This window comes from Clinocottus analis, unplaced genomic scaffold (genome assembly GCF_023055335.1).
Source record: "Clinocottus analis isolate CAN_PGR_092001 unplaced genomic scaffold, fCliAna1.0.p SCAF_14, whole genome shotgun sequence".
NCBI lineage: Eukaryota > Metazoa > Chordata > Actinopteri > Perciformes > Cottidae > Clinocottus > Clinocottus analis.
In genome coordinates this window covers 9,108,823-9,127,025 of record NW_027175865.1, presented here as the reverse complement: position 1 = coordinate 9,127,025, position 18,203 = coordinate 9,108,823, and the positions used below count along the sequence as shown (strand labels likewise).

At 44.5% G+C, this 18,203-nt stretch overlaps 2 protein-coding genes across 7 annotated transcripts in view; one reads left to right on the top strand and one right to left on the bottom strand.

Moving 5' to 3' along the window:
- LOC137784627 (potassium voltage-gated channel subfamily KQT member 4) overlaps positions 1 to 9,303 on the top strand; it is a 42,683-nt gene extending 33,380 nt beyond the window's left edge. For both annotated transcript variants that reach the window (XM_068575446.1, XM_068575447.1), the window contains 4 exons: positions 88 to 184; positions 4,909 to 5,040; positions 5,172 to 5,310; positions 5,779 to 9,303. In XM_068575446.1, coding sequence (XP_068431547.1) covers positions 88 to 184; positions 4,909 to 5,040; positions 5,172 to 5,310; positions 5,779 to 5,976 — 566 coding nt within the window. In that variant the 3' untranslated portion in view covers positions 5,977 to 9,303. The remainder of the gene's footprint in view (positions 1 to 87; positions 185 to 4,908; positions 5,041 to 5,171; positions 5,311 to 5,778) is intronic.
- Positions 9,304 to 9,740: 437 nt separating this feature from the next.
- cfap300 (cilia and flagella associated protein 300) lies at positions 9,741 to 16,956 on the bottom strand. 5 transcript variants are annotated; one of them, XM_068575450.1, is made up of 8 exons: positions 16,877 to 16,956; positions 16,724 to 16,770; positions 16,531 to 16,612; positions 16,313 to 16,382; positions 16,033 to 16,190; positions 10,396 to 10,568; positions 10,199 to 10,265; positions 9,741 to 10,071 (listed from the first exon to the last, which is right to left on the bottom strand). In XM_068575450.1, the coding sequence occupies exons 2-8, from the start codon at positions 16,729 to 16,731 to the stop codon at positions 9,940 to 9,942; spliced, it is 690 nt and encodes a 229-aa protein (XP_068431551.1). In that variant the 5' UTR covers positions 16,732 to 16,770; positions 16,877 to 16,956; the 3' UTR covers positions 9,741 to 9,939. The 5 variants fall into 5 exon arrangements, with proteins under 5 accessions (XP_068431551.1, XP_068431552.1, XP_068431550.1 ...); XM_068575451.1 differs by having other exon boundaries at positions 16,724 to 16,773; positions 16,877 to 16,945; XM_068575449.1 differs by lacking the exon at positions 16,724 to 16,770 and having other exon boundaries at positions 16,531 to 16,664; positions 16,877 to 16,914.
- Positions 16,957 to 18,203: the final 1,247 nt, after the last annotated feature.

Sequence of the window (18,203 nt, the reverse complement as noted above, 5' to 3'; positions counted from 1 at the left end):
AGGCAACAGACACAGCATCCAAACACGTTACACTAACAAGGATCATTCCTGCAGGACAATGCTTCTCCTTCTGTCTTGGCTCAATAGAGGGGGTTGGGGAGGACAGCGTGGAAGACAAACCCTATTGTGACGTGTCCATGGAGGAGGTAATCCCAGCGGTGAAGACGCTCATACGAGCTGTCAGGTGAGTCCTGCCATCAACAGTATAATAGTTAAACCTGCAGAGGAAAACCTACAATTGCTATTGTTGTACACGTACACTGGTCCTTCTGCTTTCTCGTAATGGTCCCACCCAGTGAAAAGCAATGGGAATTTATTTTTCCACATTTCTTAGTTCCTTTGGGCACGAACGTTAAAAGATTTGTTTTTACAAAAGTTAACCCCAAAGATTCACATTTGAAAACATGGAACATAAATCAAACTAGTTTAACGAGAGTTAAATACAACACATATGAATGCAATTATATAAAACTAATTTAGAGTATTGTACCATTAAAGGCTTCAAATGTATTTAAATGTAAAAACCTCCAGCAGAGGACTTTCGGGCAGTAAAAGCTTTTTTCTTTTTTTTGCACACTAGGCTCCTTAAGGTGCAAGCTGGAGCTACTGTGCCTCTGGTTATTGATAGAATAAGGTCACTTTGGTGAGATGAACAACCCATGCATGTGTATTCAGACATGAGCACTTCTCATGGTATTTGACTGCCTGCAATATTTGGTGAACATGCACCACGTCCATTTAGGACCTGGCGTGAACAGATTCTGCTGACGGAGTAGAAATATCCACTTAGGAGAGGTAACTGAGTCCTCCTGCAGCCAGGGTTAGTTCCCCTGTGTGACCTTGTCGCTCAGCAAAGCACAGCTCATTCAGACCGGACGTTTGGTGTGTGTGATAGTAGAGAGTACAGCCACACACATACGCACAAATACAGTACAGATGGAGGATCACAGTACATTACGACTGTGCAGAGGCCAATGATCTTGTACAGGTTAGACAAGGACAGCTGTAATAGAAATTGATCAAGAGCATCGCTGATGTTGATTTCTGTCATTGTGTCATCTCTTTATCGACTACAAGCTTTGATGTCATGTCACAGGAGTATGTCAGTGACGGATGTCCTTACACAATGTGTGCCCAGACACTTTAAATACAGTCAGCGTACAGTCATGAAGAGAAGCAAAACCTTGGATGTGCACATATAAACTAAGTACTCATAAATCATGGACAGGGTGTGAGTAAAGAAATGCTCTCTTGGCAAATCTATGCCACAATCAAAATAATTAGTCATTACTCATTGTGTAAAATGCACAAATACATAACCCCATTGGGTTGCCAACAATATCACGTATGCAGCTTCCCCTACACACACACACACACACACACACACACACACACACACACACACACACACACACACACACACACACTCACACACACACACACACACACACACACACACACACACACACACACACACACACACACACACACACACACACACACTCACTCCCAGAATAGCAGCGTAGAGTTTTGTAATGATGGTGGCAGAAAAAAACTACAATTGCTAGCAAACATCTGGTACTGGGGCCGGGCTGGTCTCCACTGAGGTTTGATGAGAGCAGATTATATCGACTAGTATCTTCTGGGTCCCTGATGTCAGGGCTGTTCCCTCACAGCATTTGTCTCAGTGGCACTCTGCTGTGTTTGTGTGTGTGTGTGTGTGTGTGTGTGTGTGTGTGTGTGTGTGTGTGTGTGTGTGTGTGTGTGGCTCCATATGCTCTCTGTGAAGCTCTTGAATAAAGATGGGTACGTGCCTGGAAATAAACTGTGTTTATATATACATTGAATGGGTCATCCTGGCCATTATTATTAAAAACCACGTGGCTTAGTGGCGTTGATGTACTCAGCAGTGTGTGTCCTGGTAGTTCCTTTAGCTTTTAGACAGACACACCGTCCAGACAACTAACAATATGCCAACTGCCCCACCCCTCCTCCACGTCCCTGCAGTGTCTCTGGGCGCAGAGTAGCAGATGGGGGTCGGTGATGCACTCAGTGTGAGTCACCGCAAACACAAGAGGTCCTTAAGCATGCAGCTATCCCTGGCCACCCAAAATATTACGCACTTTGCTGCAGCAGAATGTAAGACTTGCCGTGGACAGACACAGATGTGCACTCACTCACTAAAGCACACACAATACCAAATGCATTATCCCTCTGGTGGAGATAATGAGCAACTCCTGTCTCCTGCGAGGTAAAAATGTACATTTTCGTTAATCCAAAACCAAATGGAAATCTTAATTTTCCAGCCTGATACAATCGCTTAATTTCATTATGCCACTGATAGGGTATTATATGACCTCACCTCTTATTTGCACTTGAATCAGCAGATATCTCTGACCTCAGCTGCTCTGTGCTGCAGACAATAGGAGAGAGGGAGTTCCTATAGATAATACAGGTGTGTAAACAGCAGGTGCAACACTGAGGCAACACACACACATGCAGCCGCCTGGGCGAGTTTCATGATGAATGAATTTCGCAGCAGGCCTTATTGCTGAGCCTTCACTTCAGAGAGGTACATGTGGTTTATCAGTGCCTGGCTGCGTACAGTGTTCTGTTTATGTACGGAGGGAGCAAGAGAAGAAGAAGAGGAGGAACACAAGGCCTGATATATCTCTGTGCTCTCCCCACTGTGACTTCTTATGCACAAAAAACATTTCTGCATGTTTGCAGTCTTAGATAAAGCTCCTATTTTATTAAACAAATAGTTTAGACATGCTTACAATTTATAACCATTTGATTTTTAGTCATCGTCATCAGTTTCTGTAACGTTTCAGCTGTAATTTCTCTGTTGAAATAATTGAAGACACATACTGTAGCTTGTGTGCTAAGATTGTGATCTCTTAGCAGGTAGAAATCAGATATCAGACCCTTCTTTGCCCACGTAGGATCGGTATCAGCATAACAGTCACAGATTAAACCCTGCCATTGGAGACTAACAGGGATCAACCTTTGCTGAATTGCAAAAAGATTTGCCCTCGCTATGCAAGCATTTTGGGGCACAGATGACACTTCCTGTCCCTCCAATCTTTGCTGTGTTTCTATGTCCCAACTTCTTTACATCAGGAAGGTTTAATATGTTTCAGTGAGCCGTGCCAGCTGCCACTGCCTGCTGTACCACAGGTGTAAGACCGTGTATTAAGATAGCCATTTCATTGACCGAGAAAAAGAGTCAGCATTTCGAAGAAACCCTTGGAGGATCCAAATCAAAAGTCCCCAAAGTCCCCCCACCACCCACCCTTCTCCACAGCCTTTATTTTACCCACACCTGAGACCCACCCTGGCAAAAATCTGCATCCATCAGCAAAATATGAAAAAGACCGCCTGCAAAAATACCCCAAAAGAAGGAGTCATCAAGAAACAGAGTGCTGCGTGGGGGGAAGAGTGCGCTGACGGCTGCTATGGCACCACCCATAGACCACCACTCCTCCTTTTCTCGCTCCTCTTCTCCTTCAATCACACCTTCTCTCCTTCTTTGTTGCAGCGCTGGCCATCCCACAAAACTATGCGCTGTACGTATGTGGCTGCTGTGAGTGCAAGCGCTGCAGACCTCAACAAAGGTTACAGTTATTTAGGAAACTGACCCCTCTCTCAAGTTCAGATTTCACTTGGTCCCACTAAGCCCAGGTGTGTGTCCTTGTGTGAATGTGTACATGCTTTTGTGTTGGTGTGTTGGTGTAGGCATTTGTGGCATTATCTTTTTTTGTGTGTGTGTGTGTGTGTGTATGTGTGTACGGTTGTATACACAGATATGTGCGTGTAAGAGGAACGTTTTCTCAGAACAGCTGAGTGCTCCTGATCTTCTGCTTCCCCGACCTTTGATGTGATTTCTTTTCTTCCTCCTGTGAAGGAAAGTGGGAGTATTATAGTGGACTTAGTCATCTGGCTGTGTGAGATAGGGTTTCTTCAAAAATATCCCTCTTTTCTTGCCCTTCCACTCTCTCTCACTCTTCCCTCTCCCTCAGCTGACTTGTAGCACAATCCTTCACCGGGTGCGATGACAGCTTCAGTGTGCGTGTTTCGTCTCGCATGCATTTGATGTTTCCGGTGCTTCTGCAGACGAAGCATCTCCAAACTGCCCATCTCATAAGTGATAAGAAGGGAATTAAATGACCCACTCAACAAAGAAAGCCACACACACACACACACACACACACACACACACACACACACACACACACACACACACACACACACACACACACACACACACACACACACACACACACACACACACACACACACACACGCTTAGACTTTCTTTTGCTCCCTTCCCATTATCGCTTGCACATCCTCCACTCCCTGCAGACGCCCAGCCAGACATACTCTGGCAGAAAGGAATGTCAGTGATATCTTTGCCGGGTGCAGAAGTGCTGGCTCAACATTCCTTGTGTGATTCCCCCACATTGAAATGTGGGTGGTGATGTGTGTGTGCACTGAGAGTAGGAGCAGCTGTGGTCCACCAGTGGCACCAACATGGTTGTCATACTGACAAAAGAGCAGGAAAGCTTCGATAGAGCTGTGCGTGTGTGTTACCCATTAGGATTTGTGCTAATTGCTGAAACAGCACGCACTGATAAGCAACTGTTTCTGGGAGATGTGTCATCGTCACAATACATCCACACAGTTAAGTAGAGGGGCGACTCTGCTCTCTTTATGGGGCTGTTGGTGAATGATAAGGTCACTCTGACTGTAATTAATCTTGTTATTTTCAGGGTCTCCCGCATCATTTGTCCTTCTCTTGCATTTTTCCAAAGGTTTACTGTCCATCCATATATGCGGGTGTGCAGTGTTCGGCACTTTAAAGGCGCACAGAGGAGTGATAACAGGGAGTGTGCTGTGTTTGTGTAGGATCTTAAAGTTCCTCGTGGCAAAGAGGAAGTTTAAGGAGACGCTGCGTCCGTATGATGTGAAGGACGTCATAGAGCAGTACTCAGCTGGACACCTGGACATGCTGGGCCGTATCAAGAGCCTGCAGATGCGGTATGTTACCGCGACTGCACTGCTGCTTGAAAACTGCAGTGTTGAAAAAATGGCTTCATAACATATGTCCTGTAAGTCTAATGGCTTCTTATAGTTATGGTAATCTATTTGTTTTTTTTGGTGTGTGAAAGAGTGGATCAGATAATTGGACGAGGAGCCGTTCAGAGTGATAAGAAAACGCGGAGTGAAAAGGGAGAGAAAACGCCGCCAGAACTGGACCCACTAGATGAGCTAAGCATGATGGGACGTGTTGTCAAGGTGGAGAAACAGGTAAGAAAGAAAGAGTTTCATTTAAAGAGTGATGTGCGTAAATGTGTTCTCTTAATTAACATGTGAATCATTTTTAAAATATCATTGGATTGCTTTCATTTACCCTGGTAGATAAAAATAGAAAGAAATTAACTGAGAGCAGGAAATGAGGTAATTTAGCATTAGTCCCTGTTCAACTACAGGTTTTTATTTTTATTTTCTGCAGTTCCACACAGGATTTAACAGCTAATGGCTAAGATACTGACAAATTATGTAGTTTTAATGTGTTTGTACTCATTTATTTTTGAACATAAGATAAGATCAAAGATAAGAGAAACTATATTATCATCCATTGTACAGTGCATTACAGTACATAGAGGAACACCTTTGTGTTTTCTTGGTTCCTGGTGTAAAGCAAAAGAATGGATATAAGACTGAAGAAGTCGAGAAGCAAAGAAGCTTGACACGTGTATGTGTGTGTTTGCTCAGGTTCAGTCTATAGAGAACAAGGTGGACCTCCTGCTCAGCTTCTACACCCAGTGCCTAAAGAAAGGCTCGTCCCACTTCACCCTGTCCTCCCTCCTGGACCCCGACCTGACATCTGACTACCACAGCCCCACGGACCAAAGAGACCTCTTCCCCTCCGCTAACACTCTGAACATCTCTGAGAGCGGCAACTTGGAATGACAGTGAGCTGAGCTGTCTCTGGACTGTTCGAACACAGACTCAAAACCCTTTACAGTATGTCTTCCTGCAGCCGAGTCCTCACTCGGAGCAGTCGGACTTTAATGTCATCAATAATTTCATATCTGTCCGGGATGATTTTTACCCTTCCATCTCAAATCTGAACCCTCAAATCTTTTTCCCAAAGTGAGTTTGTTTCCAGAGCTGATACAAACAGAGGCCACCAGATGGCTCTACCTGACAAGGAGCCTCAGCCAAAGCTGCTCACCGCACACGCCTCTCAACTCACTAGATAAGGTGGAAGATGAAAAGATGGCACATGACTTGACTACTGAACCACGTTCACCCACTCAGCTTATGCTATATGTCTCATTTAAAGCGTCAACTGTAGATAATCAGACTTTAGGCTTTGAAGTTTTGTAAATTTTTGGAGAAATCTTGTCGTTTTTTCCCCCTCATAGTTTTCTTTTTTCTTGGCTGCTTGAATCAATTGAATGAGAGTCTGCTGACTCAGTTGTCATAAACAGTGCTGCAAGTGCCATGCCAGTCATTTGTCCAATACCTTTGGATGGCTGTGATGAATGTAATGGGTCTCACCTACAAATTTCACACCACCAGACATACGATGAAGAACCGAAAGGAGCCGTTGACACAGACATAATCTGCTCCCTCAGACCTGAACAGGCAGACATAAAGCACCAAAACTCCACAGTACACCTTCACACTTAACCAGTTTTAAATGTGTAAATCCTGCTTTAATTACCCAAACATACCGCGTGAAAACTGAGCTGGAAGAATACATTGGAGTGACTGATGTGGAGTGTGCGTTGCTGTTTGTTTTCATCTCCATTTCCTCCCTCAGAAGTTCTGTCTCCAATAAGCCCACTTGCAAAAATTCCCCCAAAGACATTATTCCCTGTCTGGTTGGCATTTAAGTAAGCAACGCCCCTATTTATTTAGGATGTGATAGAGCCTTTCATCGGTGCAGAATCCCATGAACTGTTCTAAAGGTGACTGTATCTCCCTGAGTAGTTCAGTAACCTAACTTTGTGTTCTTAACATGCCCACTTTACCTCTCTGTCTTGCAGCCCACCCGCCAGATATGCATGTTACTGTAGATAAAACCTCACTGATCCCCAATGTAGACATTCATGTCACATTATTGTGCACTGCTCCTCATCACTCATCAAGCCTCAAGTCAGGTTGACCATGTCAGCTGGTCCATCTCTCTTACAGGATGGTTCTCACTCTCATCGTCACCAGATGGCATGTGATCTTGCAGCAGCTGTGGAGATGATGTAGGAACTTTTTTGGCCAGTTTGAAAACAACCTGTAAGGTGTCCAGACCCGACGCATGAATTCCAGGCCGTTATCCTCATGAATGCACTTGTCTTAGGAAATGGTTCCAGACCCACAGCTTCACTACAAACAGTGGGTGCAGGTTTGACACCCAATGGTGTTACTGACTGTCGTTGCCTGTCCACTTTACTCTCTTCTGTCTTTTCTGGTTCTTTGTTGGAGATGTTTGATGCACAGTTAACGCTCTGTGCTTATGGACAAAACTGGAGAGTGCACAAATGCACACACATATACACAGTCACAATGAAAGCGATTCCTTTACTTAATACTTTGACACTTGATAAATATAACACCTTTTTTGTATTTTAACTTTGTGTTTTGATTTGATTACTGTAATTATGTTAAAACACTCAATTTTTTTGTTACCATAATGGCAGAATGCTCTTTTTTTTAAATGATTTTGGTTCTTAAAGTGAATGTAAGATTTAAGTTAATATGTTTACTTCAGTTAAATATGATCTTTAAATACATGTTATAGCATTTTTGTCAAATCGAATCATGGATGACAAAACTGTAACTACACACAGCGCATCAGGTTCAGGCTCTCCCCTCGCAGAGCTCATACATATATTTTTAACGTCATCAGATAATTGCTGCCAGCTTCAACGAAGGAAACATTCACAATACTGTATTTTTCCAGTGAGAACACTCCGTCCCTGCAAGTGATTCATTTATTTATTCCAGTCAAACCAGTTGACTCAGGTGCTCCATTTTTCAACTTCAAACAGTGAATGTACTTTATTGGTCGCTCTATTTAGATTTATTTATGCCATGAGGAAATAAATGGAACATCATTCTTCACATTTATTTCAAAGAGACGCTTCATTCTTCGGCCTGAGCTATAACAGACTTATTAGAGGCATTATTAGACTGAACAGTGCTGTCACTTCATTGTCACCTGGAATGTTGAGCTTCATGAAAATGTGAGACAACTGTATTGCATGTTGTTGTTAGTGGTGGCCACAGTAATAGAAGAAAAAACTAACTTGGATGTCTCCAGTGAAGTCTTGAGTAAAGACATGAAAGGAAATGACCTGTGCCTTCTATGTCCTCTTTCTCTAACTGATATGGTCTGGCTTATTGTCTCAAACTTAAATATTAAAGCTGCTTTGAAGAAGTGGTTCATATTGGAATCACATTATAGCTTTTTCTCAACACATTGATCTAACTACAGAAACACCATCACCATTGTTCTGATTATGTCCTTTTTAGAGTATTAGTCTTTTATGACTGCTGCAACTTTTGATATTTTCTGAGAATTATACCGTACGCTCAGCATATCATTGTAACTCTGCCCAGACTTCCTCGCATCGACACCCTTACAGTATTTAACACCAGTCAGATCTGGAGGCTTGGACATTTCATCACAGGAAACTCTGCAGGCACGCGTCCTTTCATAAGCATGTCATATAGAGAAGTGTGGCTTCCACACAACTACCTCTGAGGACACTAGGGGCGCTAGTCTAGAAAACCAAGTATGAAGAACAGTCACTGATTGTCTAACTGACTGAATGCTATGCATGACTCAATCTGCACGTTCTCTTTTTCACTCTGTTCTTCTTCATGACGCGTGACCATCCATCATTCACTGACTTGCTGCCATTTGACATTCCAGCTCGTTGCCCTTTAACTGCTCTTAGGTATTGGAACTGATGTTAAAATGAAACTGATCAAAGCAATAAGAAAAATAGCTAAAGCCAACAAAGTCTTCCGATTCCAATAGACGTAGCTACTGGTTGATGAAATATGGCACTTATGATGTTTTCTAATCAAATGCACACATATTTGATCTTTTAAAGAGATACAAAAAATTGTATCTGCTGAGGATAAAATTAGCGCACTTGACTAATTTATTAATTTATTTGTTTCAATAAAGTTCTTTGGACTGTATATTTATTGACTTTGGGCTCTTTTTTCTCAACTATTCTCATGAATCAAAAGGCCCTTTTCACAGCAGCTGTTTTGACAGTCAGTGCAGGGTAAACACAGGTGTAGTTAATAACATTAATTATGGCCTTGTTCCATTGAGGCCTTAAGATTGTGCATGTTGGCTCAGAGGCGTGGCCATGACACAAATTAGATGATCAATTACAGCTGTTTACCTTTACTGAGCGGTGTCAAAATGGCTGCTCTGAAAAGGGCCCATATGTCATGTTTGATTTAAAGTGATAGGCTTATTAAAAATGTTATAATTTAAATATACCACTTTGTAGTTTTTTTTGTTTAAAGAAAATGTATTTTGTTGATTCTTGTTGTTCTGAGTTTGTACTTATTATTGAATGCACTTATTGTAAGTCGCTTTGGATAAAAGCGTCAGCTAAAAGAAATGTAATGTTAAATCACCATATCTTATGTTCAACTGTTGAGCTTTCTAACAAGTAGTTAGAGCAGGATGTCATGCATAGTCATTTTAAGGCTGTTTAAAAGCAATTTATTGACATATTTAAATAAACCAAAATAATGAATCCTTCTCTTTCGTAACTCAAACTTGGAATTCCTCATGTACAGCTAGTTTCTGGATACAACTCCCAGGATGAGCGCACCTGTTTCTACAAGCACATGTGCACAAGGAATCTAACAAAGTCTACTTCCAGCTTCCAGAGCCTCTCACAAGGTGAAGCTTCCTACACCGTAGCAGTGGGAGAACAAGGTTGCGTGTCGCTTGAAGGGGTCGACGATTAAATAGGCAAACGTCTGCTCCTCCTCTTGATTTTCGGGGTAACATCGTCCAGATTCATCCTAGAGAGGATTAACAATATATTAGATGTGTCTAAATTATAAGAACAGTGTGTAGTCCAATTTAATCAAATTACATTCTTGCATTTGCATGCAGGTGGCACAAACAGTCATTCAACCAATCGCTTACATAGGCACAAACTTTAAGGACTGTGGAGACAACGATGATCTTTTTAGTCTCTGGATCCTTCTGAACACTGTGTATTAAAGGGTAGAATTACAATGTTATTATTAGATTGTGACGTGTCTAATAACCGGATCAATAATTGTCAACATGTTTATATTGCTGTACAGAATGAATTCAAGTGTAGCAGCCATCTAGATCACCTGATCAGGTCTTTGTAGATTTGCTTTGTGGTGCTGATGTAAGCATCGATGGTGTCTTCGTACTGACACAGCTCTCCCCCGACACACAAGTGCTTGAAGAGGCGAAACAGAAACTCTCCTCGCTCCTCCTTACCAAACACACAGTGGTGCTCCGAGTCTTCCTCCTGCAACATCTAGGAGAACAGAGGGAGACTTGGACTGACTCCATGCCAAAGAAGATAGAGACAGACTGTGACGACGGGTCGTCACTGCAAGGCCTAAGCACCCACGTATAGTTCTGGGTGGGACCAAGTGGCGGAAAAAGGAAGGGGGCAAGTGACAAGGTTTTACTGTTGGGTTGGTTGACGTAAATGAGAAGGGTTTTAAGTTATGTTAGTTATGCCGGGTTTAAATGTTAGTAAAGTTAGTAGGGTTATTTTCGGGGTTATCACAATAACATAAATGTTTAGAGCACATATTTTTGGGTGGTGAGACGGCCCTATTGGAAGATGGTCTGGGCCAATTAGTCACAAAGGGGTGTTTAAAAGGAGCCTAATTTGTTTGTGAAGGGGAGAATAAAAAAAGAATGATGTTGCAACTCAACTCCAGTCTGTCCAGAGTGCGTTTATTTTGAATTTGCCACTCGGTCATCGCAACATTTGGTGGCAGTGGTAAAGGCCATTCGACATATTGAAGAAACCAATGACGAGAGGAAAAAAAAAGAGCCCGGAGAAGGGGTCGCCAGAGAAGTCACCGACTGCAACAGCTGGGACACCTGAGGACATGGAGGAATTGACTAGTATGGTGAAGTCACTGATTGACGCCCAAGCAGCAAGAGAGGAGCGGATGGAAAAAGAGACCACACGTCAGGACATAAGATGGGAAAGTATGCAGCACGAAGTTCGTCTGATGCAAACGAAGATGACGGAGATGAAGGAGGAGTATGAGAGCAGAATCGAAAATCCAAGCAGTGAGGATGAAGTAAAGGAAGGAGGTCCAGGGAAAATGTCCAGCCGGCGGAAGGAGCGACCACAATCAGAGGTAGCCACACACATCCACAGAGATCCTAGGTTGATACCGCTCTCTGCAGATGATGACATTGAACATTATCTGACAACTTTTGAAAGGATGGCTACGGTCTGCCATTGGCCGAAAGAAGAGTGGGCTATTCATCTTGTTCCTTTACTCACCGGTAAAGCACGCAGTGCCTATGTGCTTATGGAAGTAGGAGAATCTGAAGATTATGAAATGGTCAAAGAGGCTATTTTGGCTAAATATGAGATCACAGCTGACACCTACAGACGAAGATTCCGGTCACTGGACATTAGTCATGGGGAAACACCACGTGAACTGTATGTGCGTTTGAAGGATATGTTTACCAAATGGGTAAAACCGGAGAGCTCCACTGTACAGGATATTTCTGAGTGTTTGATTCTAGAGCAATTTCTGAGGATGGTTGAGCCGGAACTGGAGGTGTGGATCCGGGAACGTGATCCGTGTACAGCAAAAGAGGCTTCCCGCCTCGCAGAAGTGTTCCTGTCAGCCAGAGCCGGCAACAGAAGAACCACCTTTGGCCGTGATGTCCACTTCACCGGTCGCAGTAAGTCCATTGGGGGTGAAAGGGGTGGTCAGGCTCAGGTTAGGCCTCCATACAGTAGCAGGCAATTCTCTCCCAATAATCCCAATACCAGTAAAAAACCTTTCTCCAGTGCTAGGCCAGATACACGGTGCTATCAGTGTAATGCCCTAGGTCACACTCAGTACACATGCCCAGCAATTAGACAAAGTAAGCCTTCGCTGTTGTGTTCAGTCCCCAGACCCACTCACTCAGGCCCGGTGCAAAAAAGAGCGCTCATGGCCCCAGTTTTAGTGAATGGTCAGCGTGAGGAGGCCCTTTTGGACTCAGGCAGTTTTCAGTCAGTGGTTCGGTCTAGTATAGTTCCTAGAGAACTATGGAGTGAGACCACTACTAACATTAGTTGTGTCCACGGGGATGAGAAAAAGTATCCCGTAGCAGATGTTTATCTTACAGTAGGGGGTCAGACTTACCTCTTGTCAGTAGCATTAGCTCCAGAGTTACCCTACGCTGTTATTCTGGGTCATGATGTCCCCACATTGTTAGAATTGATACAGCAGGCTAAAGGGGAGGGCCAAGCTACCACAGAGGTACAGGTAGAGCAAAGGATAGTAGCGCCAATAGAGGGGGTGGAGCAGCAGAGGGACCATCCACTCACATTAACGGCATGCAACATGGTCACTACTAGGGCACAGAAAATCAGAAATGATCAGGAGGAGTTACCATTTTTCAAGGCTGAGTGGGAGGCGGAGCCAGTTAAGCAGCCTAAGTCCAAAGCCCAGAGGAGGCGAGATAAGGTTTTGGCTACGGCCGGGAAACAGTGTGAAATGGTGACAAAGCCCACCCGGTCCTTAGATTTCCACATCCCGTCGGACATAGCGACATTGCAGCTAGCGGATCCATCACTAAAAACGTGGTTTAGTAAGGTGACAGAAGTTGAGGGGGAGAGGCGAGGCAAGATAGACTGCTTAGCAGAGGCTACCTTCGTAGTTAAAAATGGCATTCTGTACCAGCGGCAGGAGAAGGAGGAAGCTTTGGTGTTGCCACAGAGTCTCAGTCAAAAAGTTATGGAGCTGGGTCATTCTATCCCTTGGGCAGGTCACCTGGGATTTCAAAAGTCCCTCAACAGGATTGCCAGGAGATTTGTTTGGCCGGGCATGTATGTCCAGATAAAACGTTTTTGTGCATCATGTCGGGAATGTCAATTAACGTCACAAAGGGGGGTAGCCCGAGCGCAGCTTCAGCCATTACCCATCATTGCTACCCCATTTGACAGAATAGGTATGGACGTGGTGGGGCCCCTTGAGAAGAGTTCAGCAGGCAACAGGTACATCTTGGTCATTTGTGATTATGCCACCCGTTATCCCGAGGCCTTTCCCCTCAGATCGGTTAAAGCCAGACAGGTGGCCAATTGTCTGGTTCAATTGTTTGCTCGAGTAGGGATACCAAGGGAAGTCCTGACAGACTGTGGAACTAACTTTCTGTCCAAATTACTTCAACAAGTGTATAGGCTCCTAGGAGTAAAAGGGATAAAGACCACACCTTATCATCCCCAAACGGACGGGCTGGTGGAAAGATACAACCAGACACTAAAAAGCATGCTGCGCAAGTTTGTATCTAACACAGGGGCAGATTGGGACCAGTGGCTGCCGTATCTGCTCTTCGCCTACCGGGAGGTGCCACAAGCTTCAACTGGTTTCTCACCATTCGAGCTGCTTTATGGACGCCATGTCAGGGGGCCACTGGACCTCCTGAAGGACTACTGGGAAAGTCCGACGTCGGAAGGGGAGAACGTTGTGGCATACGTTGTGAAGATGAGAGACCGGTTGGAGGAGATGTCGGCACTGGCCCAGGAGACCATGAAGATGGCACAGCAGAAGCAAAAGACGTGGTATGACCAGAAGGCCAGGGAGAGGGGGTTTGGCCCGGGCGGGAAGGTACTGTTACTGCTGCCTACGTCGGACAGCAAGCTCTTGACCAAGTGGCATGGGCCGTATGAAATCACGAGACGGACTGGTAAGGTCACCTATGAACTTTATATGCCAGAGAGGGTGAATAAATATCAAAAATTCCATGTAAACTTGTTGAAGGAGTTTCAGGAGCCGGCAACACCAAATCAGCTGCCTGTCCAGCAGCAGCTCCTGATCTGTGCGGTTGATGAGGAGAAAGAAGAGGGAGAGCAGTCGTTTCCCAGCGACATCTCTGAAACCAGTTTGTTTGAGCTTTCACATCTCCATCCGGGACGGAAGGGGGAGATCAAAGCATTAATCGACCCGCAGCTGTTCCAACAAAAACCTGGCTTCACATCGCTGGTCCAGCATAAAGTACACCTGAAGGAAGGGGCCATTCCTCGGCGGAAGTGCTATAGGATACCGGAACGTCTGGTGCCGAAGTTTGAGAAGGAAATTGAGGTTATGCTGCAGATGGGAATAATTGAACCATCAATCAGTGAGTGGTGTAGTCCGGTGGTGTTGGTCCCCAAAAAGGATGGGTCACTGCGGTTCTGTATTGATTTCAGGTACCTCAATGCAGTTTCGAAGTTTGAATCCTACCCTATGCCCCGGATTGATGAGCTGCTGGAGAGAGTCGGAAGATCCAAGTTCATCACCACACTGGACCTGAGCAAGGGGTATTGGCAGCTTGCTCTCGCACCAGAAACCAAGGAGCTGACAGCTTTCAAGACACCCTATGGTATGTTTCAGTTCAAAGTTATGCCATTCGGTCTCCAGGGGGCACCAGCTACATTTCAACGACTTATGGACCAAGTGTTGAGGGAGGTTCCACAGTTTGCTGCAGCCTACTTGGACGATATCGTCATTTTCAGCCAAACGTGGGAGGAACATATTTCGCACGTGAGACAGATCCTACACCTGATCAAGGCGGCGGGGTTGACCATCAACCCACTCAAATGTGCTTTTGCCCAGATGCAAGTGGAGTACTTGGGCCACGTGGTTGGACAGGGTGTGGTCAAGCCTCGAATGGGGAAGGTGGAGGCCATTCAGTCATATCCAGTGCCGACGACAAAGAAGAAGGTGCGTGCCTTTATGGGGCTTGTGGGTTGGTACAGCAAATTCATTCCCCACTGTGCTGAGAGAGGAGCCATACTCACCGACCTCACCAAGGCCTCAGCGCCAAACAAAGTCAGGTGGAGTCAGGAATGTGACCGGGCCTTTAAAGACCTCAAGGCGGCTATCACAAAGGAGTCAGTTCTCCACACTCCTGATTTTTCCCAACCATTCATTTTGCAGACGGATGCCTCAAGGGTTGGCGTGGGAGCAGTGCTTCTGCAGGAGACAGACGGAGAAAGACGGCCTCTATTGTTCCTGAGTCGTAAGCTCCTGGACCGGGAGACAAGGTACTCAGCGGTGGAGAAGGAATGCTTGGGCATGAAGTGGGCCGTTGAATCATTGCGGTACTACTTGTTGGGCCGGCACTTTGTCCTTGAGACCGATCATCGAGCTCTGCAATGGCTTAATCGGATGAAGGACACTAACACGCGGCTTACAGGGTGGTACCTCTCGCTTCAGCCATATAACTTCACGATAAGGTACCACCCAGGGAAAGCCAACCTGGTAGCGGACTGTCTCTCAAGAGTACATGAAAATTGAGGTAATGTACTCTCGGGAGAGGGAGGAGGAGGTGTGACGACGGGTCGTCACTGCAAGGCCTAAGCACCCACGTATAGTTCTGGGTGGGACCAAGTGGCGGAAAAAGGAAGGGGGCAAGTGACAAGGTTTTACTGTTGGGTTGGTTGACGTAAATGAGAAGGGTTTTAAGTTATGTTAGTTATGCCGGGTTTAAATGTTAGTAAAGTTAGTAGGGTTATTTTCGGGGTTATCACAATAACATAAATGTTTAGAGCACATATTTTTGGGTGGTGAGACGGCCCTATTGGAAGATGGTCTGGGCCAATTAGTCACAAAGGGGTGTTTAAAAGGAGCCTAATTTGTTTGTGAAGGGGAGAATAAAAAAAGAATGATGTTGCAACTCAACTCCAGTCTGTCCAGAGTGCGTTTATTTTGAATTTGCCACTCGGTCATCGCAACACAGACAGACGGGTGAATGAGCAAAGAGAGAGTGACCTGTCTGAGTTCATCATAGTCGGAGTAGACATCATGAAAGCATTTCACTACATGTCCGGAGGGCCTCACTATCCCACAAGAGTAGATTGGGTCAAACAGCTCCATGGAGACTTTAGTGCACTGCACCGGCTCCACGCCAACAGACACCACTGGCTTGTCTACAAATATACACACACAAGTCCAAAACATTCTGCACAGATTTGACAGCAAATATTGTCCGGCAGATGAGATCAATTTCCTACTCTCCGTAATGAAAGGCTTTCTGGAGGTCACGACATACCAAGAGGCACCCAGGCTCCGGCCTCCATCTTCCTCAGACTGGATGTCACATTGGGATCTCTAAAGAAACACTGCATAACACAGCATGACATCAGACACATTCAACAATGATTGAACACACAAGGACACGTTATCAGGACAGACAACCTTGATTCAGCATTAAATTCCTCATGTAAAAAACATGTCAGTCAGGAGTTATACTGCAATCTCGGGTCTCACCAGTGTAAACGCTTCACTGTTGTACGGGTGAAAGCACTGGTCAAAGCTGTAAGACTGAGCTGACATCCTCCCCAGCATAGACCTGAACACACACATCCATGACACCACCACACAGCCAGGAGCTAGTTAACGGACTGAAGAGAGAGCTAAAGTTATCATGAGCATGGAGTTATAGCTACATTTCATACTTCACCATTTCATGAGGAGTTTTGAAACGTCTCGGTCCTGTAGGAAGGACAGCTTCTTGGAGGGAAGATTATTAAAAGAAAAGGTTTGTTCAAACGTCCACTTTTCGCCTGCCATGTTTGAACTCTTTTATAGTTGTTTGTTAGCCGACAAAACAAACCTTGAAGACTCGCTCGTGTTCCCAGATAAGCAGAGGGACGCCTCGTCTCCGGAGACTCGTGTACTTGTTACCAAGACAACGGACGCTTTTGGCCAAAAAGGACAAAAAGCGAAGCCGTCGTTACTTATACTTCCATCTTTATTTGTGTTGTTTTTTTGTGTCGTGTTTTGTTCTAAAATGTATCTGATTACCGGCATATGCCGGGATAAATAGACGTCCACCTGCAGGACAGGAGACACGTGTCTTCTCAGCCGCCAGAGGGCGCCCTTGTCCTGCTTAAGAAGCAACCGGTTGTGGATTTGACGTCATAGTGCGAGTTAGATCTCATAGTTGATATTAAAAGACAAATATATCACATTTTATTCAATGTTGACAAAACAATCAAATCAACAGATGATGACCACGTGACAGTCGAAAGCACCAACGTACTATTGTGCTCAGAAAGGTTTGAACAGTTCACAAGACCAGGCGATTTTTCTTAAAATAAAATGTCCAGCACATTTCTCTTATTATTAAGCGTTAAAGCAGTTACAGCTTTATCCACTCGATAGCCTTCTCACATCCATCTCCTATTTTTTTCCTTTTTTTTTTTTTTACATCAATTCTCAGTCAGTATTGGCTATTGTGTAGTTTTTTAAAAAAAAAGTTTTATTTTAGCTGCATCAAACGAAGCACAGATTTTACTCCAAGTGTTTTTTTTTTGTTTTTTTTTACCAACCCCTTGCTTTACGTTTGCCTCAGACGACTAAATGTTCCCTAAATTCTCTTAAATCTCACAAGAACACCTGCGCCTCGTGAGCAGAAAGGGCAGTCGTAGATTATTGCTTTTTTTTCTCATCACATCCAAAGGACACCGTGTTTTCTGCAACCTCTCACCAGATAAGGATGATAGGCTGCAAATGCGTCAGTGCTTGTACATCATACACATGTTTACCCCCACACACCAACTACTCCTTCTACAGATTCCTACATTTTATTATTCATCCTGGCTCAAATCCTCATTTCATTCCAAACATTCCAGGATGGTGCAGGATGTTGGGCCCTTTTGATCCACATTCCAGTAGGACGCCCAGGCCCTGATATTCCCCATGAGGAGAGCCAAGAATATCCGGCCTGGACATCCCGAAGTCATGGTAATGTAACCATGTAGGGTTGCCTCTTTAATTTCATTGCCGTTGGTCTTTTCATTTAACAGTTAATTCAAGTTGCAGGTTGTAGATGTTACAATGTAATACTGTCCCTTTGCTGCCTGCCTAGACTCATGCAACGTATTATGATGTAAGACCATTGTATGAACCCATGAGCTATATTAGACCATCCTCAAAAT

What these genes read in the sequence shown, in the direction of transcription:
- cfap300 (XM_068575448.1), bottom strand. Translation starts at nt 16,833, where the DNA reads ATGGCAGGCGAAAAGTGGACGTTTGAACAAACCTTTTCTTTTAATAAT. An exon ending in ACAGTGAAGCGTTTACACTG is followed by an intron (nt 16,383 to 16,530) that starts GTGAGACCCGAG and finishes TGTGTTATGCAG; the next exon opens with TGTTTCTTTAGAGATCCCAA. An exon ending in ACTATGATGAACTCAGACAG is followed by an intron (nt 10,569 to 16,032) that starts GTCACTCTCTCT and finishes CTGTTCTCCTAG; the next exon opens with ATGTTGCAGGAGGAAGACTC.